The sequence below is a fragment of the Trachypithecus francoisi genome, unplaced genomic scaffold, assembly GCF_009764315.1.
Source record: "Trachypithecus francoisi isolate TF-2019V2 unplaced genomic scaffold, Tfra_2.0 Lachesis_group10, whole genome shotgun sequence".
Classification (NCBI taxonomy): domain Eukaryota; kingdom Metazoa; phylum Chordata; class Mammalia; order Primates; family Cercopithecidae; genus Trachypithecus; species Trachypithecus francoisi.
The window spans coordinates 2,470,173-2,493,728 of record NW_022681455.1 but is presented as its reverse complement, the minus strand read 5'-3'; the positions used below and the strand labels follow the sequence as shown (position 1 = coordinate 2,493,728).

The window sequence follows — 23,556 nt, the reverse complement described above, 5'->3', positions numbered from 1 at the left end:
TCATTTTTCTTTTTTCTCTCCGCTTTAATTAAAATAATGGATTATATCAGTAATGCATTTAAAAAATGGATCAAACAATTTCTCACGTTTGAATTTGAATGGTCTCAGGCTTGGAAGTATTACCTGTTTGGACTGTGTTTTCAACTATTTTGACATTTCTAAAAGTGATCCTGAAGATGGTATGGCCAACCATTGAACCGCCCTGACACTGTTTCTCAGAGGTGTCAGGATCACCTTTATGAGTCACAGCTCATAATCTCAAGTGGAAATTTATATCCCTGGATCATTAGGAATCAAACAGGTGGCTCCTTGTATTTTATTATTAAATGAGCACATTTTTACTATGAGGCCCAGGCTTGCTGCCTTAACGAGGTCAGCCTGCTTGACAGATGGCCCTTCTGTTTCTCTCACCTTCTAGTTGACATCCCGGCTCCTCCTGCCCCATTTGATCATCGTATTGTGACAGCCAAGCAAGGAGCGGTCAACAGCTTCTATACTGTGAGCAAGACAGAAATCCTAGGAGGGTGAGTCATGCTGAATATTATTAGCATTCTCTCAACAAAAGAGGAGAATGTGCAAAGACAGGGGGCCAGATGACTTCGTAAATGTCTGCCTGTCTTGACCTGAGAACTAGAAACGTTAGAAACAAACATTTTAAGAAACCGTATCCATTTCTGAAAATTGTCACTGATGCCAGAAAGGTTAATGTGGTGACTAAACTCCACATTTATTATCTACTTTACTTCCCATGTTGTAATGTCTAAAAGAAAGAAAAACCCATTGTGAGTCACCAGAAGGTTGACCAGCAGTCCAAAGCTATAGTGCAGCCTCCAGGAGACAACATGGAAATGAGTCAACAGCATGTAGTTCTTGTGGCCTGTATTAGGTCTTTCTGTCATTGTTGCTGGTTTTTCATTTATGTTGTTGCTATATTAATTACTATTATCCATTTCAATTGATTACTTTGCTCAGCAAATAACTTATTTTAGGGACATTTAAATGCACACTCTCCCTAAAGAAGGAAGATGAAAGGCTGGGCGTGGTGACTCACGCCTGTAATCCTAGCATTTCGGGAAACCGAGGCGGGCAGATCACTTGAGGTCAGGAGTTCGAGACCATCCTGGTCAACATGGTGAAACCCCGTCTCTATTAAAAATACAAAAATTAGCTGAGTGTGGTGGCACATGCCTGTAATCCCAGCTACTCAGGAGGCTGAGGCAGGAAAATCACTAGAACCAGGGAATCTGAGGTTGCAGTGAGCTGAGATCGGGCCCCTGCACTCCAGCCTGGTGACGGAGTGAGACTCTGTCTCAAAAAAAAAAGAAAAAGAAAAAAATCCAGAAAGAAAATTAAAGTCCATCAGGGACCAGCTTCATGCTGGGGGTGGGGGAAGGGTGTTCTTTCTTCTTCTACTTCTTTCACAACCAACCCCCCTATGATATCTTGTAACTCAAAGTCTAAATTATAATGTTTGCTGCCATCAGCATGTCTGTGTAAAATAGGAAGAGGAAAGCAGAACATCTGCACGTATACATACAAAATGTACTCACCAACACAAAGAAAGCATGCATTGCTGCTGCAGTTCAGGCTTCTGCAAGTGGTCTTTAGGGAGTCATTGATATTTGTGAAGTCCCTTCTTCCTCTTCCCACTCTGTATTTCTTTGCCCTCTGCCGAATGGAACCACCTGGACTTTCCTTTCCTGATCTGGCTGATCTCATAGAATGCCCCATGAGACTGCGGGGTAGGGCTGAGGGAGAGACAGGAATTCCACAGCATGAACTGGTGCCATGGAAGCCTGAGGTATTTGGGTCTTCAGGGACATCAGTGGCAAGCCAGCAAGTATTTCTCTAACCGACAATAGTTATTTGCAGAAGAAGCTTTGAAAGAATTCCCAGGATTTGTGCTGTTTTTTCTGGTCAAGGTTTGTCAATTGCTCCTTTGCAACTTCCTTTCTGTCTGTTTGGGCACCGTGGGGTCTTCTCTTTGGTGCTGCAGTCTAGACCAGCCGCCCGTCAGCTCTTGTGATGGGCTTCACCAAAATTGGCAGCCATAATTCACTTAGCAAATAAGTTAGAGGAGCACGATCAAATGTGCGTGGATGCCTTCAAAATGCAGACATCACCAAGTGCTGCACCTCCTTTTTAGTGGTAGGAGGTTCAAGATGCAGCAACTTATCTTTTACTTTTGGCAGAAATACTGCCACAGGCCAAGGATCACTGGATCCCAAAAAACCTGCCCACAGCGGCAGGCCCCTGAATTTTCCTGGGGGTTCATCTCCTGCTCTGTGACCTGGAGGGCATCTATCATCCCTGCTTGGCATGTTCAGTGAGCATAAGGTTATCACTGTGTTGAACCAGCATGAATCCCGGGAGTTGGCCTCAACCTTCAGGGCCTTTGCAGAATAAATCAGGGGAAACAGTCAGAGGGTTGAAGGAGCGGGGAAGTCAGACAGTGATGGGCACCACTGCTGGCTCAGGAGGTTCTGGGGCCACTGCTAGTGAAGGGAAAAACAAAACAAAACATTTTCATAACAGCCGCTTAGGAGGTGGCTGGGCCTGTGTTCATGTATTGCCATAGAGACTCCATCGGGAACAGAGGTTGGAACTGAAGTCACCCCGTGGCTATGTGTATGGTAATCCTGTGTCATTCTCCAAGATTCATCTGCCTCTGTGCAGCCCCAGGATGGGATGTGGCGGCCGTCAGTGCTCCTGCATCTGCCCAGCGTTGCCATGACTTTCATCGTTGAAGTCCTCTGCCTTGTCATAGGGCTTGCCCCGGGTTCACTGTGTTGCTAGGGAAGCTGTTCCTTGCTCCCGACTGTGACATCCACCATTGCAGAGCAGGGACACGTGTTCTAGCATATTTTACTAAATAAGAAATCAAAGTAAGCAAATTAGATTGAAAACTGCTCGCAACTGTGCACATCTGTATGTGATTATGTAGGTACAAAGCTGTCTTACGATTATACTCAAGCTCATAGGTGACTGGGCAATATGCAGTCTTGACTATATGGATATATATGCAGTACTGTTACATATACAGTTTTCAAAAATAATTTTATATATCTGAAGGTGGGCTCTCTTGTTCATATGCTGACAAAGCCCAGCTTATAACATTCATATGTATTTAGAAAGGTTCTGCATTGTCTGTAAAAGTGGTTCTCAAATGTTAGGGTGCATATGAATCACCCAAGAAATGTGCTGAAATGTAGATTCTGGGGCCTACCCCTGGATTCCTGCCTCAGGAGGTCTGGGGTAGGGCCTAGAATCCTGGATTCTTTTTTTTTTTTTTTTTTGAGATGGAGTCTTACACTGTCACCTGGGCTGGAGTGCAATGGCGTGATCTCCGCTCACTGCAACCTCCGCCTTCTGGGTTCACGTGATTCTCCTGCCTCAACCTCCCAAGTAGCTGGGATTACAGGTGCCTGCCACCATATCTGGCTAATTTTTTGTGTTTTTAGTAGAGACGGGGTTTCACTATGTTGACCAGGCTGGTCTCGAACTCCTAACCACGTGATCCTCCCGCCTCGGCCTCCCAAAGTGCTGGGATTACAGCACCCGGCTGAAACCTGCTTTCTTAACAGCTCCCAGGTGATTCTGATGCAAGTGACCCACAGACCACACCTTGACAAATACTGTTCTAGAAGTTTATGGAAAGAACTCCTCATAGGGCTGCTCATCCAGACTTAGCAGGAGAAATACTGGGGCCACTGTGTGCTGTCTACGTGGCAGCTGACCACAGGGCCTCATGCTACACTGCTTCCTCTTTTTTGGCAGAGGGCGTTTCGGTCAGGTTCACAAGTGTGAGGAGACGGCCACAGGTCTGAAGCTGGCAGCCAAAATCATCAAGACCAGAGGCATGAAGGACAAGGTACAGCCTGTGGGAGGTGGTCCCCTCTCTCCCTGTCCTGTCTTGGCCACACTAATGCACTCTTTCCTGCTTCTCAGGAGGAGGTGAAGAACGAGATCAGCGTCATGAACCAGCTGGACCACGCGAACCTCATCCAGCTGTACGATGCCTTTGAGTCTAAGGACGACATTGTCCTGGTCATGGAGTAGTGCGTATCCCCTCTGCCCCTCTCTGACCCACTCATGACCATGACTGTGTGTCAGTAGCTCCGTCCTGCTGCAGCGGGGCCAGAACCAAGCTTCTCCCCGCAGACTCTGATTCGTGCGGATCACACAATCTCATCAGTTCTCCAAGGGAAACGGCTTGGGATTACGCATCTCCATACGGGATTTTATTGATAAGAAGCAGCGGGACCAAGTAGATCTAGCTTTGTATCTAAGCTGTTTGTCAAAAATCAAGCTTAAATACTAGCCAGGGCAACCTGGAGGAAAGTGGTTTTTGAGCTACATCTTAGTTTCACCGTATTCACATGTCAAAAACGGTGGATGATTCGGGCTAAGAAGCTTCCATTTAAACTCATCTTTATAAAACATAAGGAATGGTTAGTCAGAAACCGAGTACAGTCATTCCTTGGAATCTGAGGGGGTCCCAGGATCCCCGCAAACACCAAAACCAGAGGGCACTCAAGTTCCTGGTATAAAATGGTGTCGTCTTTTGCATATAACCTATGCCCATCCCCCTGAGTACTTTAAATAATCTCTAGACTACTTATAATACTTGATAAACTGTAAATGCCACGTATACAGTTGTTATACTGTATTTTTTAAAAGTTTGTGTTATTTTTGTTGTTGTATTGTCAATTTTTATTGTTTTTTGGTCAAACATTTTGATCTGCGATTGTTCCAACCTGTGGAAGCAGGATCCACGAATAGGGAGGGCCGACTGCAATTCCAACACGGAATCGATATTGTGATTCCGTTTTGGTTTTCATTCTGCAATCAGGCATTTTGAATAAAAAGTATAGGTTCCTGGTCCTCCCTTATCCACACTTCCACTTTCCATGGTCTCAGTTACCCGAGGCCCCAAAATATTAAATGGAAAATTCCAGAAGTAAACAATCAACAGGTTTTAAATTGCACACTGTTCTGAGTAGCCTGATGAAATCTCCCACCGTCCCGCTCGGTCCCACCCAGGACGTGAATCATCCCTTTGTCCAGCGTCTCCACCACTCCCTGCGGTTAGTCACTTAGTAGCCCACTGGGTCATCAGATCGACTGTGGAGGCATCGCAGTGCTTGTATTCACGGAACTCTTGTTTTACTTCACAATGGCCCCAAAGCACAAGAATAGTGCAGCTGGCATATTGTCATCATTGTTCTATTTTACCCTTAGTTATCGTTGTTAATCCCTTACTGTGCTTAATTTATGAATCAAACTATCGGAGTTATGTATCTATAGGAAATAACATAGTATATACAGGGTTCAGTACTATCCACAGTTTCAGGCATCCATGAAGGGTCTTGGAAGGTGTCCCAGAGGATAAGGGAAATTACTGTGTCTAGCACCAGCCACATAGAAGCACTGGAGAGTTAGAGGGCTGAGACCCTGACTACTTTCAGTCAGGGCTTGGAGTTCCCCTCCCAGAGTTCTTAGGGTCCTCTTTCTCTTCAGCATCTTTAGAACATGATACATGTGGGCTCACCCCAGAGCTGAAGACACTGGATAAAGGGGCTTTGAGGGCGGGTGCGGTGGCTCATGCCTGTAATCCCAGCGCTTTGGGAAGCCAAGACTGGTGGGTCACTTGAGGTCAGGAGTTCGAAACCAGCTTGACCAACACAGTGAAACCCCATCTCTACTAAAAATACAAAAATTAGCTGGGCATAGTGGCGTGTGCCTCTAATCCCAGCTACTTGGGAGACTGAGGCATGAGAATCGCTTGAATCTGGGAGGCAGAGCTTGCAGTGAGCCAAGATCCTGCCACTGCACTCCAGCCTGAGCAACAGAGTGAGACTCCGTCTCAAAAAAAAAAAAAAAACGCACCCAAAAAAGATGGAGGGTTGGCTTGAGGATTTCCATTTGTGAGATTGAAGGTATATAAAATACAGGCCTTCAAGATAAGAATCATCTAAGTAAGACAGCAAATAAGGCGGAGAAATAACTGCACATACACCTTTCAGAAGAGGTAGCAGAACTTGCACGCCAAGTCACTACAAGAAAAGCGCATGGTGGTTAGGAAATCAGGACTGAGGGCTTCGCTCCTCTTCCCTCTGCAGCGTGGATGGTGGGGAGCTGTTTGACCGCATCATTGATGAGAACTACAATTTGACGGAACTTGATACCATCTTGTTCATGAAGCAGATATGTGAGGGGATAAGGCACATGCATCAGATGTACATTCTCCACTTGGACCTGAAGGTAAGGGTGTTTTGTATCCTGTGAGATTTTGTATCCTTTCCACGCCTTGCTCAGTGAGTGGGCCCTGTCTGCTATTATATGCCAGCTGGGGAAATTGGTACAGTCATTTCAGAAATGAATAAACATCTGAATTGTTACCCTCATCTCCTTATTCTCAGCTTTTGTCACTCCCTAATATTTTGCATGTTCCATCTTCAGGAGCTAATATTCAGATTCTTGTAATTTGCCTGCGTTAAGGAAATCTATATGGCAATGGTTTCCCTAAAAGTTTAGAATTAAAACAGTCACCACCGCCACCACCACCACAGCGGTAGCCATGTGGTGTCCCTCTTGTCAGGACGAGTAGGTGAGAGGATTTTAGCTAACTCAGAATTCCCTAAGTAGTAGCCAACCTTTCCAGGTCTCCAAGAATTGCCGACAGCTCCTCGAGTCACTCAGGAAGCTCCGGACTTTGGGACTTGTTTTTCTGTGGGTTTGCTGCCCCGTGGAATAGAATCCTATGGAGAATGGAGCAGAGGGCAGTCGGAAGAATGGGGCCGAAGTGCTAAGGAGCAGAGAGGGTGGGGCGGGCACCCCACTGCCAATGGTAGAAAGCTCACAGAAGCCAAACCGCCTTTCTTTCTCCTCCTATTGATCGCCCTTTCCCTCTTTACCTCTCTCATTATATCTCACTATGAAACTCCTAGAATCGGACTGTACGTAGTCTTAGTTATAACCAATAAAAGACCTAGGCCCCATAACCCTGATCAAGTCCCATGTTGGGACTAAGTATCATAAAGTACATCTTGTGTGGCTTGGTCATTTTCTCATTTCCCTGTTTGCACAGCACGACAGTAAGGTAAAATATATATTCTATAAAACATCCCATCTATTGCATGTCACTAGGGATTGCATAGCTAAATAAATTTAGCCTCCTTAAATAGGTTTCCATGGGCCTCTCTTCCTATAACTTGGCTTCCCTCACTGTCTTGATTTATGTGCCTTGCCTTCCCCATTCACTTTGGAGCAGGAGGAGAGCAGGAGGAAGTGGTTTATAAAATGACAAAGTCAGAGGTTAAAAATCATTAGCAAAACCCTCGCTACGAGCTGAGTTTGATAATGCATGCTTTCATGGAGTGTTTTCATTGAATGTAGATATTCTGCAGATATCCCTAAAGGGATTTGATTGGCAACTGGAATTAAGAGCAAACCTATTGTAAGTCAAATGACTCCATATGGGGCTTCATAACATTGATTGAGGACCTGCAGCGGGCAATTTTAGTTATTTCTTGGATGCAAAGATCATAAAAAAGGTGACAGCTGGATGGGTCATTAAGGAGCTGCTTTTCTGAAAGATCCTTGGAAGGAAAAGGGCCAAAAATATTAAGAATGATTGTCACTATGTGGGGGGAGATTATAGGTGACTTACAGTCTGTTTTATATTTTTCTGTTTTGCAAATTTTATCCAATGAACATTCTTTAATTTTATCATCATAAAAAGGCTTTTTGAAATGCCCTCAAAACGGTTTCTCTATATCCTGCAAACTTTTTGATGCCACAGTACTCCTTCACAATTGGACAGCTTTATACATGATCCATCAGTTATTTAAGCACGAAACCAAATGTTTCACATAACACCCCTTCTCTACAATGACTTTGACTCACAAACATCTGTTTTAGAGATATTTTAGAAAAGGGCTTCCAAAGATATTCTACCCAACCAAATGTACTATTGAATATTGATAAGGAGACACTGTGTCATTTCATAACGTGTCTCTGAATTCTGATCTCATTGGAACCTCTTCTCCATCTGGACAGGTTGGGGAGGGGGAGCCTGCTCCCACTGAAGACTGAGGAATGGGATCCTGAGCATTCGGCTTCTGGGCTGGTGCCCTCCAGCTCATAGAGAGTTGGGACTTAGGGTTCTTAACTCTTTGAAAACTTTGTTTCTCTTTTATAAATGGCCTTGACTTTAAATTAAATCACTTACTTTCCCCAGACCTCCGTTTTCGACCCCAGTAAACATTAGGTGCACTTGTCGGACGTTCTGTGAGCCCTGAGGCTGCGCTACAACCTACTTGTCTCCCCTACACCCCAAGGTGGTCAGGTTAGCAGGCTAAGATCTTACCAGGGCCTAGCTCCAAGGGAACACTTAGTCAGGGGATTTAGGCATTGAGACCAAACTCAGCAAAACCTCGGAACTGCCGAGACTGAAGAATGACTGGAGAGAAAAGCCCTCCTCTCCCATGCGACTTTCCCATAAGCGTTGAGCAAAGGGAAGCTCTGGAGGCCGGAACGTTCACAGTATAGTGCATGTTCAGTGCGGCTGTTTAAATGGAGCAGGTCAATTCTCTTGGAACTCATAAATCTTGGGAAAACTACTTCTCCAAGAAGGGGAAATTCATACTCAGTAATTTAGAGGGGCAGATGTCGGGTCTGAGCGGGCCTCCACAGTGCATTTGGGAAGGACTGAAGCAGCCTCCTCTTCTTGCTCCCCTCAAGGCCTCTGCCTGAACTCGGGCATTATGGTGAACTGTGAAGCCGTGGAGAGGACAGGCTGGGTAATGCAGGGTTGGCAGGATACCCGCAACCTCATCCACCACATAATTAAAGGAGAAAGTACCCACATGGACAAGCCCGCCCCGAAGTGAAAGGCCTGATATGTTTTTTCTGAGCATCGTTGTATTTTTAGTTGTGGTTCAAGGACAATTTGAGTGAATGATGGTTGTTTTCATTGCTAATGTGTCTCTTTCTCCTGGCAGCCTGAGAATATCCTGTGTGTGAATCGGGATGCTAAGCAAATAAAAATTATTGATTTTGGATTGGCCAGAAGGTATGTCTATTTGGACATAGGTGTACGCATGGAGGTAGGGGACATGATGGGTGCCCTTTCTTTGCAAACATATATCTGATCTGCTCCTTGGTTTCATGATCTCATTTATAATTAATTTAACAAAAATTATTATGTTTGGCCCTAACTTGCTAAATTTGAGACTTGAGTGTTTAGAAGTTTCTATAATGCATGCAGTAAAAAGTATAAAAGATTAAAACCTAATACAGTGAAGTTTATTAAATTAGAAGCCATTAATTTAGCATTTGCAAGTGTTTGTCTTCATCTTTCATATTTGTTCCATCTGTACAGAGAAGATTTACTTTAAAAATATTAACAACGTAAGCAAGATTGCAAAGGGTTCTGGCACAGAGGGAACAAAGAGTTTACATGGACACGTTAACAATTCAGCACATCGACAATGTGTATAAAATGGATGTTGTAAATATTGCAGTACTCTGTTTATTCATTAATACAGGCTTACTCCAGTCATCCCCATGTCAATGACTGTATCAGGTTTCCTCTTGTCATCTTCTATAATTCAGATGTTCTAATTATTCACAGTGGCTTCTCCTACAACTGGTTCATCATATTAAGGTTTCCTAGTATGAATTTTGACTTTTAAATTTTCTGGGACCGCTGTACAAGTTTTTGACACTCTTTCTTCATTGTTTGGGTTCCTTTAATGTTTGTTTATTTGAAGTCTGCTGTATGTATGGCTGAAGTTATTTTGTCTCATAGACTGCATCGTTTCAGTGTTCATGATTTTTGACTGACCCTTCCATCCTTCCATGTTGTCTCTTAAATTGCAGATACAAACCCAGAGAGAAGCTGAAGGTGAACTTTGGAACCCCAGAATTTCTCGCCCCTGAAGTTGTGAACTATGATTTTGTTTCCTTTCCAACTGACATGTGGAGTGTGGGGGTCATCGCCTATATGCTGTGAGTAGCTCTCCCTGTCTCTGACCCTTCTCCATCTCCATGCTTATTTTCTGCGGTTTTGCCATTTTAAATAAAAGCCCCAATTGAGGTCTGTAAAAAATAAATAACACTGTCCCATCCTCAGTTGCTTTCTAGGTTCAGTTGAATCCTGTGGGTGAAAGGACTGAATTCTTTCCCTGCACATCATTTGGAAAAGTAAATGTGTGTCCTCTTCATTAATCACTTTAACTCCTAGGACACAACCTAAAAACCAAAAAATAATTTAAAGAACTCATATGGCCCGGCGCGTGGCTCATGCCTGTAATCCCAGCACTTTGGGAGGCTGAAGCAGGCAGATCATGAGGTCAAGAGATCGAGACCATCTTGGCCAACATGGTGAAACCCCGTCTCTACTAAAAATACAAAAATTAGCCAGGTTTGGTGGTGTGCGCCTCTAATCTTAGCTACTTGGGAGGCTGAGGCAGGAGAATTGCTTGAACCCGGGAGGCGGAGGTTGCAGTGAGCCAAGATCACACCATTGCACTCCAGCCTGGTGACAGAGGAAGACTGCATCTCAAAAAAAAAAAAAAAAAAAGCTCATATCCTGATCTGCTAAGTGACTCAGGCTAGCCTCACCCCTCAGAGATGACATGCCTGGCATTTGCCATCTGAGCATGTAGTAGCACTTTGCGAGCTGTAAAGTGATTTAAAAAGGAAGCTGATATTCATATTCATATTCTGTTGTTGCTACTGTCTTTATTGTCACAGTTGTTTAATTAGGAGTTGGGTGGAAGTGGCAAGCATTTTCTTGATTGCAATAATATATTATAAAATTATGCTTTGGGATTACATTATTTTCCTTCTCTCACCTTTGAATGGCAGAACCAGAAAAGCAATCTGTATGGAAAGGGGTTGAAGCTGTTTAAAAAATACTCACTCTGGACCCTGTGTCCTCCAGACTTAGCGGTTTGTCCCCTTTCCTGGGTGACAATGATGCCGAGACGCTGAACAACATCCTGGCCTGCAGGTGGGACTTAGAGGATGAAGAATTTCAGGACATCTCAGAGGAGGCCAAGGAGTTCATCTCCAAGCTTCTGATTAAGGAGAAGAGGTAACCCAAGTTCGTCCTGTGCTCTGGGCACAGTAGGGATGATCAGAAAGCAGGGCATACCACCAGGGCTGTTAGAATTTATTGCCTTACTAACATCTGTGATGTTCGTGCAAAGTCATAGAATGAAGTTTGATCCTCTTGACCCACTCTACTGCGATCTGGCACTGCTTTGGTCATGAAGCTACACAAACCTTTCTCCTCCTGCCATTTATCATGCAGCCGTACCAACCATGAGCTCCTGCTGGGCCTCAGTTGACTCACTGTCAAAATGAAGGACTTAGGAGAAGTATTTCTAGGATTCCTTTCACCTCTACAAAGCTGTATATGGTTCTGTGTAGCTGAATCTTTAACTACCATTTCATTTGAGAACCTACTATGGGCCAGATTGTGCCAAGTGCTTTGTAGACATTATCTCTCTTAACCACCACTCCTGCCCGCAACTCCATGAGGCAGAAATCGGGTGGAAGATCCCAGGTGGTTTGCCCATGATCACACCACCAGTAATTGGCAGAACAGAGGCTCAGACAGATAGTTCTCCTTCCCCCACGGCCACACACTTGGCTGTTATCTATTACATGGCCCTCTATTTTCTGTTATGCTAAACCACATTAATTCAAAATTCAGTGGATGAAAAAGAATGACACTGGAATGTAGGGATTTGCATTTTAGAATCAGAGAGGGAGAAGGGCATAGTGATTAACCCATCAAACACTCTGTTTCAGATGGCTTTCTGCCTGAGCCATATAGTGATTGAATCTGTTAAGACTTTCAGGACCAACAGCACTTGTCTTACCGTTTTATTATCTTTATGGCTTTAAAGTCACAACAGGTAGGAGGGTGTCACAGGGAGTGGGGAAACAGTGTAGGCAGGGGGTCTGGCACAGAGCCTGGCAAGAGATGCCTTCATTCAAGTGTCGATCACCTACTGTGTGCCAGGAAATGTGTCATGTGTTAAGAATAGATGCACAAATCCAGTCCCTGCCTACAGTAACTCACCATCTAATACAAGGGATAGGTATTTTTTAAAAAGGTGTAATAAAATGTGGTTAACACAAAGATAAGGCCAGAACTGAGTCCTTAGAGAATGAATGAATGAATAGAACCCAGCCAGGCTAGGAGTATCAGCCAGACAGGAGGGACATTCACAAATAGTGGATTAATAATAATAATAACCTTGATGGAAAGGCACAATAACAGGCAGGGTTATTGTTATTAGCACATTACCCTACCCAAGGCAGTGAACACATGGAAACTGTCAACCCTTTCAAATCTTCGGAGGACGAGAAATCCACATTTACTGCGAACCTGTTTTACACGTGTACTTTTGTGTGTTATCTTATTTGGCTTCTGGATAATCCTGTGGTCTGTGGAGACCATCATTTTACAGATGGGGAAACTGAGGCTGAGAGCAGTGCTGCAGCCACATGGCCAGCTCCGAGCAGATGCAGAGGTGGACCCAGTGGGCTCCAGTGCTGCTCACTCCTTCAGTCTGAGGGCTTCATGGATGCCCAAGGAGCATCCAATACCCATCTGGGCCGGTGGCAACAAGCTTAGGATTCCAGTCAATGCTTGGATGACACTAAAGCCAAAAGCCAAACACCACCATCATAGAATAAATTTCTGGGATACAAAAATAAACTTGAAATGTTGTTAAAAGTTTAATTATTAGTACAATGTTATTGTTAACTTTTCAATAGCCGGATTTAAGAAGTTCGACACTAGAGTGCAGAATCATCATTTTTCACCTTGGTCAGCCATTGGAAGGCTCTGGAGATCCAGTGCTGAAAATGTATGACACTAAGCAGAACCACACTTCCAACTGAGGTTGGTGGAAGTCAAGAGATTTTTAAAAATTACCTCTGCCTGTTTTTGGCACTATAATTTTGATGTTGTCACCAAGTTCATTGACTGTAATAAAGACTTATCTCCTTTTCAAATCTTATACTTAAATATTTTGGTACTTGATGAAGCGATTGCATTGAGGCAATCCTACACACTGAAGCTTCATTACTGCTTGGAACTACCTCTTTGACTTCAGATTGTTGCATTCACTTACAGATTTTTTTTTTTTTTTTTTTTTTTGAGACGGAATCTCGCGGTGTCACCTAGGCTGGAGTGTAATGGCATGATCTTGGCTCACTGCAACCTCCACCTCCTGGGTTCACGTGATTCTCCCACCTCAGCCTCCTGAGTAGCTGGGATTACAGGTGTGCCCCACCACACCCAGCTAATTTTTTGTATTTTTAGTAGAGATGGGGTTTCACTATGTTGGCCAGACTGGTCTTGAATTCCTGACTTCATGATCCGCCCCCCTCAGCCTCCCAAAGTGCTGGGATTACAGGCGTGAGCCATTGCGCCTGGCCTACAGTTTTTATTTTGAAAGGTTATTTGTTTTAATGTGATAAATCTTAGCACATCAAACAAATTTATAGAACTTAGAATTCAAATATAGTAAATCTATATTATTATTCTTCATATTATTTCCCCAAATTGTATAAACCTTTGCTAGCTCCAAAAGGATATTGTTTCTTTGTAAAAGTATCTATTGGTCCCTCTCTTAATAATTACATTGACTCTATTTCCCTACCTATTTAACTCAAAACTTCTTAATTCAAAAGTTAGTAATGTTTATTATTCAAAAGTTTTAATACATAAACTGCTTTGGCAATCATCAAGAATCATTGTAGCATTTTGCTCTTACAATAATAAATATATATTTATTTTTCAACTGACTGATAGGAATCCACTTTACTAAGTTCAGATGTTATACTACAGAAATGGTTACTTATATTTGAAAGTAAGTGTTCAGTTATTAACAAGGATTTTTATTATTTGCCTTGTTTGTCTTTACTAATGTTTTCCTGATTGGATTTGATAGTCACCTATGCCATCACTGATAGCACACAGTTCAAGAGAAGGCAGAATTGACCATGAGTTTGACATTCGGCCATCTGGTCTCCCAAAGGCAGAGGCTGGAGCTGAGATTGAACAGCAGATGCAGGCCTTCTTCGGTGTGTTTCTACTAATCACCTTCTGAATTTCCCTCTAGTTGGCGAATAAGTGCAAGCGAAGCTCTCAAGCACCCCTGGTTGTCAGACCACAAGCTCCACTCCAGACTCAATGCCCAGGTGACCACGGCTTCTTATTCTTCCTCTTTTTCTCCTGTCTGCCTGTCTTTTGCAGATCAGATGCTAGAGTCAACTTAACCTTAAATAAGGTTCTTTCTCATTCCTTTTCTCACAGACTACAAATCTTGTGTAGGTATTAAATTACTTAAAATGCATTTTAAAAAAATTTATTTATTTATTTTTATTTTTTTATTTTTTTGTGAGACAGAGTTTCGCTGTTGTTGCCCAAACTGGAGTGCAATGGTGCGATCTCAGCTCACTGCCACCTCCACCTCCCGGGATCAAGTGATTCTCCTGCCTCAGCCTCCAAAGTAGCTGGGATTACAGGTGTACACCACCATGCCTGGCTAATTTTGTAATTTTAGTAGAGACAGAGTTTCACCATGTTGGTCAGGCTGGTCTCAAACCCCGACCTCATGATCCACCCACCTCGGTCTCCCATAGTGCTGGGATTACAGGCGTGAGCCCCTGCACCTGGCCTTAAAATGCTTTTTTGGGCAGTTTACATTTTAAAAATAATGTATTTGTTGTTTAATAGAGTATTTTCAGCGTAACTGTTTATTATTAAATTGTTGTATCCATTATAGAATGAATTAATTCATTGTCTTATGTGCACATACATATAGACATATACCCTATAAACATATAAAGTTCTGGAGAATAGATAGTAATATTCATTCAGGAGAAATATGCCTCCTTAAAACAGAATTCAGAATTCTAAATTCTGTGCTCACCTGGCTTGGTCTGCTCTGGGCACCGAATCTAATTATTAGATAATTCGAATCTATTAGAATTATTTAATACTCAGCTTGGTCCAGATATCTATACAAGTCTTTGTGTAGGAGACTCTTAGACTACAGACTGAGTACGGTGAATAACCTAGCCCACTCTGTAATAACTTCTTACAATGAAATCTTCATCTACTCTCATCGCCTTAATTACCAGATATTCATATTCCAACTTCCTCATCTGCCTCTTTGGCAAAGGTATCTTTCCTAAGCTGCAGAACCGTACATCCATCTGTGTATCAGATGTTTCCACCTGGATCTTCCCACCCCTAAACTAATCTCATCTCCCCGCACCGCGCCTCACCATCAGCCATCCTCCTAGCGAAGGGTCCCCCGGGGCGGCCTCAGCCAGCCCCCACCCGTCTTCTTTGTTTCCTTCCTCTCCTTCAATCCCGCATCTCATGTTTAATTTACCTCCATGTTCTGTACATGATATCCCCTAATTACCTCTGGAACCTGTGTATTTCTCTCCATTCCCATGGTTACCGTGGCCTGGGACATGCCTGCCCTGAATGACTGCAGCCTCCTGACTGGCTTCTTGGCCTCCTTCATGTTGTCCCCATCCAAATGATTGTGGATTATATAATTAACACAGACACAGATGAGCAATGCCCAGGTAACTTTACTGAACATCTAGGATGTTCAATTGGCAAGATGCACATACAGGCAAGACACCATGCAAACCTTTGGGCCCACCAGGGGCCTGTCTGGCGTGCCCATCAGTTAGGGTGGCTGCTGCCCCGCCCTGGTGTGCCATGGGTTTGATACGTTTTTGTTTCTTCCACCTTTGCTCCTCATCCTCTCCATTTCCTGAGGTTTTTGGAATGGAACTTTTTCACTGACCAACAAGCCTTGGAATGACTATGCCTTAGGTACTCACTTTTTCCACATCCAGTTTTTATTGAAATTAACTTTACTTCTAAATTCAGCATCGGCACTAAGTTTTATTTGTGTCTGAATATACCTTTCCTTGATAATTGGTACTGATGTCAAGCAAAAATAGACTTATTACCTAGTGGGTACCTCATCCAGACTACATAAACTGCTTATTAGGGTTACCAACCTATTTTGAGCCAATTTTCCACCAATGTATTTTTATCCAAGCTTATTGGTGTCCAAATACACTTTGACATGGCAGGATAGTATAGAAACCACAGCAGATAATTAATGACATTGTACAGTTTAAAAAGTTTAAGAATATTTTTTAAACCATGTAGCAGCAAGTAAAATCACCTTTTGTATCCATCCATCTGCTGGTACCTGAGGTGGATAGATATAGTTCAAGAGTGATGATGGTTTTTTTTTTTTTTAATGAAAAACAAATTCCATTTTATAAATCTAGTTATTACAGTTATAATTATACAGCATTGTGGAGACACCCTTCTAACTGCTTTACAAAAAATACCTCCCTCACTCCTCATAGCAACCCATGAAACAGGCACATTAGTGTCTGTAGCTGAAAACACTCAGGACAGGGCTGAGCTCTGGAGTCCGGACAGAGCCTCACTGCTCTGCTCTCCTGCCGCTGATGGGCTGCTGGGTACAGGGGACCTGAGCAATGCTTCCAGAACCTTTCTTGTACCATACAGTTTTAGTGTTACTCAAAGTCAATATTCAAACTTAGTATATCTTACTTTTCAAGGAAATATTGAGACTGAAGTTTCCCAGAAGGCTTATTTTTAGAATAATCTTGGTTTTACAAAATCAGAATTTACCTTTAAGTTGAAAATGTAATTCTGATCCAAAACTGTTTACCATTTCAACCTAAATTCTATTGTTAAGTCTTTCATGTATTTTTATTTGTCTCTTTTGCTTCGAGCTTAAAAGCACTTGCTATTTTGTAACCACTTGAGTAGCATTTTGACTGTCACTAAATTTAAGAAGGATTTTTTTTTCTTAGAAGTTAACATCCGAGAGTTCTCTGCCCTCTGTATTATGCTCAAGGTGACATGCGATGACTCCCAGCCTTTCTTACGTCCAACCATCTGTGTGTAACCTGTTTCCATCAGAAGCAGCTCTCAGCTGGGGTGGGGCAAAGCACTCCCAAACTAGGAATCTACTAGAACTCAGCACCTGCTGCAGAATTAGCCAGGGTTCTGGGGCCAGAGGAAGGAACACGACACAAATTTGACGTGGTTTCTTTCCCCCAGAGCTAAGAAGCCTCTGAGCCTTCCTTCCCATTCTCACTGTTACGTCCTTGGCTCATGCCCTCTCAGTGAACTAATAAAACAACCTGTGAACTGATATCCAACCTCTACTCACCCTCTTCCCTAATCTATCACATCATTAGTTCCTTAATTACAGCTCAGACCTTGACTGAAAAAAATCTTCACGCATTCCCCGTGGTCCACACCAGACCCAACCCAGTTGCAGTCAGGGCCTGCTCCAGGACGCCCCCAGCTCTTATTTTGAGCCTTGTCTCCACTGCTGCTTCCAGAGCAGCCCACAAGTCAGTACTTGTCTAAGGCCTGTATTAAATGCCCCGGCTTTTCTCTATCCTTAAACTGGACTCTTTCTCTGTATTCTTGAATCTCTTTGTGGAATTCACATTCCTGTTGTCTACTCAATTTGAAAACTTTTGGAAGAAGCTGTTTCTGTGACTGACTCATCTTTGCAGTCATCGTAGCCCCAGTATCGCAAGTGACAGGGCACTCTTGTGCTATATCAGCGTGAGTTTTGGCAAAACACACCTGAGTGTGATGAGGTGCTGAGCTGTTTGGCCCTGACTCTGTGTGAGAAGGAAGGGTCGTGTGACAGGGGCCTCAGGGGAGACTGGACTCTGAGATGGACTCCGAGGTTGGCCAGGGTGTCTGTCAGGGGGTTGTTGGGAATGTAGGCTTCAAGAATCTCTCTTGAAGAGCATCTTCCACTCAGTAGCAAGTGATTGTCTTTTCACGTGTGCTCATAAATCAGGGCCTGATGGAAAGAGTCCTAATCCTTCCCACATGTCTTCTGCTTTCCCTAGAAGAAGAAGAATCGTGGCTCTGATGCCCAGGACTTTGTGACCAAATAGTCTACAGGAGGCACCCATTTGAAAGGTTAGTCTTGGGTCTCCTCAAGAGGTGTCTGTGAAGGCCTTAAGAGACAGGAATAAGAAAGAAATGGAACATTTGCTCACAGACTACGCAGGAAGAAGAGCAGCGTTTCGGCTGGCGTGGAGGGCCCTGAAATCAGAATGCTGTGTTTGCACCCTGACTCTGCTTTCTCACTGGAGGAAGCTCAGTGCCTGACTTGCGGGTTGGGGAGAGTCTCACTTCCTAAGCTTGTTGAGTGGCTCCCATGACAGCATCCAAGCAAAGCCCCGAAACCAGGGCCTGGTGCATAGGAGGGATCAATAATCAGCTCAGGAGGTGCTGGTAACCGTCTGGGGGTAGTCCTTATGACAATGTGTGAGATCAGAGGAAGTGACACCCTCTTTTGTACAGATGGGGAAATTGCATCTCAGAGACTCAGAGACTAAATAATACCCCCACGGCCATGCAGCTTGTAAAGGATGGAGTGTGGTTCCCTTGGGTGTTTCTGAAGCCGATGCCCATGTTTTTAGTCCCCTGAGCTGCTTCCTGATCTTGGCCTGCTCTACGAGCCCAAAGAATACCACCTCCTACACACACCCAGACACAGGGACCTCCAGCTAGCTCAGGTGTTTTTGGAATCACTGAGAGATGGGTTTACACATGAGTACCTTCTTTGATATCAATAATCTAGCCCAATGTAGCCCTAAAGGAGAAGACTAAGAGGCACATGTACTTATGAAGGACTCTAAGAAAACCCAACATTCATGTCCTTGCCGGGGGCCTGGACCCTGCAGCGAGTCAGCTCCCTAATCTTGGGCGGGGAATCCACAGCCATTTTCTCAGCTCCATGCATGGAACTGCACAGGGTTGATGACTTGTGAGTGAGTTCTTGCTGCTCACTGTTTTTTGTTGTTGTTGTTGTTGTTTGTTTGTTTTTTGAGATGGAGTCTTGCTCTGTCACCCAGGCTGGAGTGCGATGGTGCGATCTTGGCTCACTGCAACCCCCCACCTCCCAGGTTCCAGCGATTCTCCTGCCTCAGCATGCTGAGTAGCTGGGATTACAGGCACCTGCCACCACGCCTGGCTAAGTTTTGTATTTTTAGTAGAGACGGGGTTTCACCATGTTAGCCAGGGCGGTCTCAAACTCCTGACCTTAGATGATCCTTCCGCCTCTGCTTCCCAGAGTGCTGGGATTACACGGTGAGCCATGGGACCCGGCCTGGTCTTCATCCTTTCTTCTGATAGGTCTGTTAGGTCTGTTTCTGATAGGTCTGTTAGGTCTGTTTCTGGGCCTGAGGTTTCTGCCCAAGTAAAAAAATCAAACCTTTTTGATTATACATATTCTTGTAAGCTGCCTTGAATTCTTGTAGAAATGAATCAGTACCTCATAGTAAAGGCCACACATCAGTACTAGGTAAACACTTGGCCTTCGGAGGAAAGGAAGCTTACATATGCCCCTGTCACTTATTTAGAAATCCACAAAAAGTGAACAGGAAGGCTTGTGCATTCTATTTACAAAGACCATTCTTCTTTGTCAAAAACAGCAAGGACATGAAAGTCTTGATAAGGTAGGAGAGAGTTTTGTTTCTTGTGAGGACAACCTGGAGCAAGAAAGGACCCTCATGCCCCCAGGCCTAGGTTATGGCACTCGGCGAGGTGCCCCAGCCCTGCGCCGTGAGTGCCTGGATCCACAGGCAACCAGGCTGTGTCCGCTCCTGCTCCCCGCCCCGCCTTCACCCTCTCCCCCAGAAGCAGTTTTGTCCCTAGCGACCACAAACCCCGAGGGTTTGCCACAAACCACCTTCCCACCATAAGGACTGGAGCCACTTTGGAGGCCTGATGGGAATGAATTCACTGGGTGACAGGGTTGCATTCCAAGGCGGGCCTGCTGCCAGGGTCTGGCGGGGGAAGAATGAGGAGGAAATGGTGATGGGAGGGGGTAGAGTCCTTCCACACAGACATGGATGCTTCGAACTTGATATGATGGAAGACAACAGCAGCCTATGAAGTGATGGCCGTGCAGAGGATGAAGACAGCACATTTGGGCTGGCCACGCTGGGGCAGCTGGACACAGCCTCTGCTGGAACTGCTTGAGGAGGCCTGCTGATGGTCATGGAGCTGGCTGCCTTCCTTTCCTGCACTCTTCAGCCCCATTTGGCCTCAGAAATTCACCTGAGTCACACCACAGGCCAAGGAAGAATCATTTCAGATACACACAATCTGGATGCTTCCTAGGCTGGGGTGCAGTGTCGTCAGCATAGCTCACTGCAGCCTCAAACTCCTGGACTCAAGCGATCCTCCTACCTCAGCCTCCCAAGTAGCTGTGAGAAAAGGCATGCACCACCACGCCTGGCTAATTTTTAAGTTTTTTGTAGAGTTGGGGTCTCACTATGTTGCCCAGGCTGGCCTTGAACTCCTGAGCTCAAGTGATCCTCCTGCCTCTGTCTCCCAAAGCACTGAGATTATAGGAATAAGAGCCACCATGTCCCACCTACCTTCCTACTTTAAATAAATAAATAAATAAAACTTAATGTAAGATTTCAACTCTGGGAGCAGCATCATTTGAGAAGTTAGAAAAAAAAATAGATTATTCTTCACAATAATATTCCCTGTCAGGATGAGATGGGTTTATGGCAGGATGTATTATGACGGAAACCAAATTGAGATAATATTGATTTTAAAAATCTGGTGGTTGAAGATTATTCCTGTGGAAAAAGAAAAAAGTTCCAGGCCGATAAATAAGGCATAATTCACAATGTCAACTGAAGCATATACATCTCCTGCAACTTGTCAGAGGAAACATTCCCAAAATCAACCTGGTGGCATTTTGTTTCTGGTTACCTCTGTCGTATCTTTTGCCAACTTATGGGCTATAAATGTAGGATACTCCTCAGATGCACAGGAACGACGGCAGGTAGCTGTGTGCGGGCCCCAGGTCAGACGTGGTCATAAAGCACATGGAAATGTCCCCATACCTGAGGCCACATTCTCACTTTGATGCTGGGATCAAGCTGACCAGATGGATGGAGCGGCTCTACTTCAGGTGAAACAAAGAGGCCTTGTCCTTCAATATTGCAAATAGTCCTAAAATATCTTGCACAAATTTACCCATGTGACTAACCTGCACATGTACCCCTTGAACCTAAAATAAAACTTGGAAAGAAAAAAAAATATCTTGCACAAACTAAAAATTAAAAAGCCCAACTCTGGTAAGTGGTGGAATCCATCAAGAGATTTCTTTTTCTTCCCCGCTCACATGCACACATACGTTATTAAAAAAAAAATCATCTGTGGTTTTCCTAAGGGGCACAACCAACTAATTATAATTTTAAAAGCCCTGCTGAATTAACAAGATTCATATTTTGTTTGCTTTGCAGGAAAACTGCTGCGGTTGCTGCTGCTTCGAGAAGATTTTTTGAAAAATCAGCAGTTCTGATGCCTTGACCCCATGATGATTGGCAGTCTTAGCAGGGGGAGCCCTCGACCCTGAGTTTGAACTTGAACTGGAGTGCCTCTGCTGCGCTCAGAGGGACGCCCAGCGCTGCAGTCTGCTCTCAGGGCGCAGACACATCCCTGCACCCGGTGATAGTGACGTTGGGAACATGTTCCCTGCCATCTTGAGATTTTTTACTTCTAAAAAGTATTTTTTGATCTTAGTCACTGGGGAAGGGGGTGCATTGTGTCTGCTATTTCTCAGACGACTACAGCCATGACACTTGAGATTTATCGGAGATTTTAAAACTGGAGGATGCATTTGGAGGGAGGAAGCTACTTCTAGCCATTAGACTATGCCTTTTGAAGGGGCAATTAGATGGCCAGAAAGAATTCTAACTCCCATGCACCCTTGAAGACGTAGTTTCTCAGACTCCGTCATTTTGATTTGGTCTACGGTCACGTGACTACAATGGATAAATAATTTGCTTGCCGGAACAGAAGCCGTCTTTGAATTCTCCAACAAGAGGCATCAGCCTCTGTGTCTTTCATTTATTCTTGATTGTCCCCAAAGTGCGTTTTCTTCCAAGTAGCTGATTCTGTTTTTCACATCTATACTCCCTGCACCCTTCTGACTGACAGTTCATCCCCACAAAACACATTGGTTTTGAGAGGTGATGCAAAAAGTATCTGTTTATGGTTGGTCTTTGAAATTCTGACCTTTGGAATAATGTCAACAGTCACAAGAGGTTTCCTCAAGCCCCAGTTGTCAACGAAAAGAGACGGATCTGCACCTCCAGGAGCAAGACAGCACTGAGCTTTCAATGTTGAAGTGACTTGGGAAGTAACCTTCAAGCTTCTGGGTAAACACAAACAAACATTGACAAAGACCAAGTCCAGTCTTTCGCCCGTGCTGTCTCACAGGACTCCGTGGGGGTAAAGAAATCGCAGTCGGACACCAGAGGTGACGGCAACTCTGCGAGTTCACCTGCTGGACGTGAGAACGCTGGAATGCTCCAGTTGGAAGGTTCCTCTGCGTAGCCCATGTGCCATTTCACAGCAGATATGTAAGAAGGGAAATGGCCCTACTGTAGATAGCTTATGGGGCCCGGAAAGGCACTGGGCTTTAAAGAGCGAAACGAGGCTGGGCGCGGTGGCTCTGTAATCCCAGCACTTTGGGAGGCTGAGACGGGCGGATCACGAGGTCAGGAGATCGAGACCATCCTGGCGAACACGGTGAAACCCCGTCTTTACTAAAAAAATACAAAATACTAGCCGGGCGAGATAGCGGGCGCCTGCAGTCCCAGCTACTCGGGAGGCTGAGGCAGGAGAATGGCGTGAACCCGGGAGATGGAGCTTGCAGTGAGCTAAGATCCGGCCACTGCACTCCAGCCTGGGCGACAGAGCGAGACGCCGTCTCAAAAAAAAAAAAAAAAAAAAAAGCGAAACGACTGTGTCGTTTCCACATGAGGGAGAGGCAAGGAAAAGCCCCACAAAATTCCATTGCCTGCTCACCTCCAAGCTCACCACCCAGCTTCATGAACTTTCCTCACATTTTCCATTTCCAAATAACTGTTGCGTTGAATCAGCTGTGTTAATGCCTTTATTCTTTGTGTGTGTGTGTGTGGTGTGTGTGTGTGTCTGTGTGTGTGTGTGTGTGTTTCAGAAGGAGTCTCGCTCTGTCGCGAGGCTGGAGTGCAGTGGCGCCATCTCGACTCACTGCACCCTCGCTCCCCCGGTTCAAGCAATTCTCCTGCAACCTCCTGAGTAGCTGGGATTACAGGCGCGTGCCAGCACCCGTGGCTGATTTTTGTATTTTTCGTAGACATGGTGTTTCAACATGTTGGCCAGGATGGTCTCAATCTCTTGACCTTGTGATCCCCCCACCTCGGCCTCCCACGGCAAGTGCTGGGATTGCAGGCGTGAGCCACCGTGCCCAGCCAATGCCTTTGTTATTATCCATCCATCCTTCTACGCTCCTGTTGTCACAATAGCAATGAAAGGTATAAGAATTACTTGGTAGCCTCATCAGGGATGGCTGTTTTACTTTGCATCAGCTTTCCCCCATTATGTCTCAGATCTACCTAAGG

At 44.5% G+C, this 23,556-nt stretch overlaps 1 protein-coding gene across 1 annotated transcript in view; it reads left to right on the top strand.

Moving 5' to 3' along the window:
* Positions 1-22,656, top strand: part of MYLK4 (myosin light chain kinase family member 4) — a 105,833-nt gene extending 83,177 nt beyond the window's left edge. Inside the window, exons 4-13 of the mRNA XM_033216050.1 lie at positions 419-524; positions 3,778-3,871; positions 3,949-4,058; positions 6,123-6,264; positions 9,006-9,076; positions 9,886-10,014; positions 10,952-11,104; positions 14,154-14,232; positions 17,986-18,058; positions 21,412-22,656. Of these exons, the coding sequence (XP_033071941.1) occupies positions 419-524; positions 3,778-3,871; positions 3,949-4,058; positions 6,123-6,264; positions 9,006-9,076; positions 9,886-10,014; positions 10,952-11,104; positions 14,154-14,232; positions 17,986-18,033 (932 nt within the window). The 3' untranslated portion in view covers positions 18,034-18,058; positions 21,412-22,656. The remainder of the gene's footprint in view (positions 1-418; positions 525-3,777; positions 3,872-3,948; positions 4,059-6,122; positions 6,265-9,005; positions 9,077-9,885; positions 10,015-10,951; positions 11,105-14,153; positions 14,233-17,985; positions 18,059-21,411) is intronic.
* The last annotated feature ends 900 nt before the right edge of the window (positions 22,657-23,556 follow it).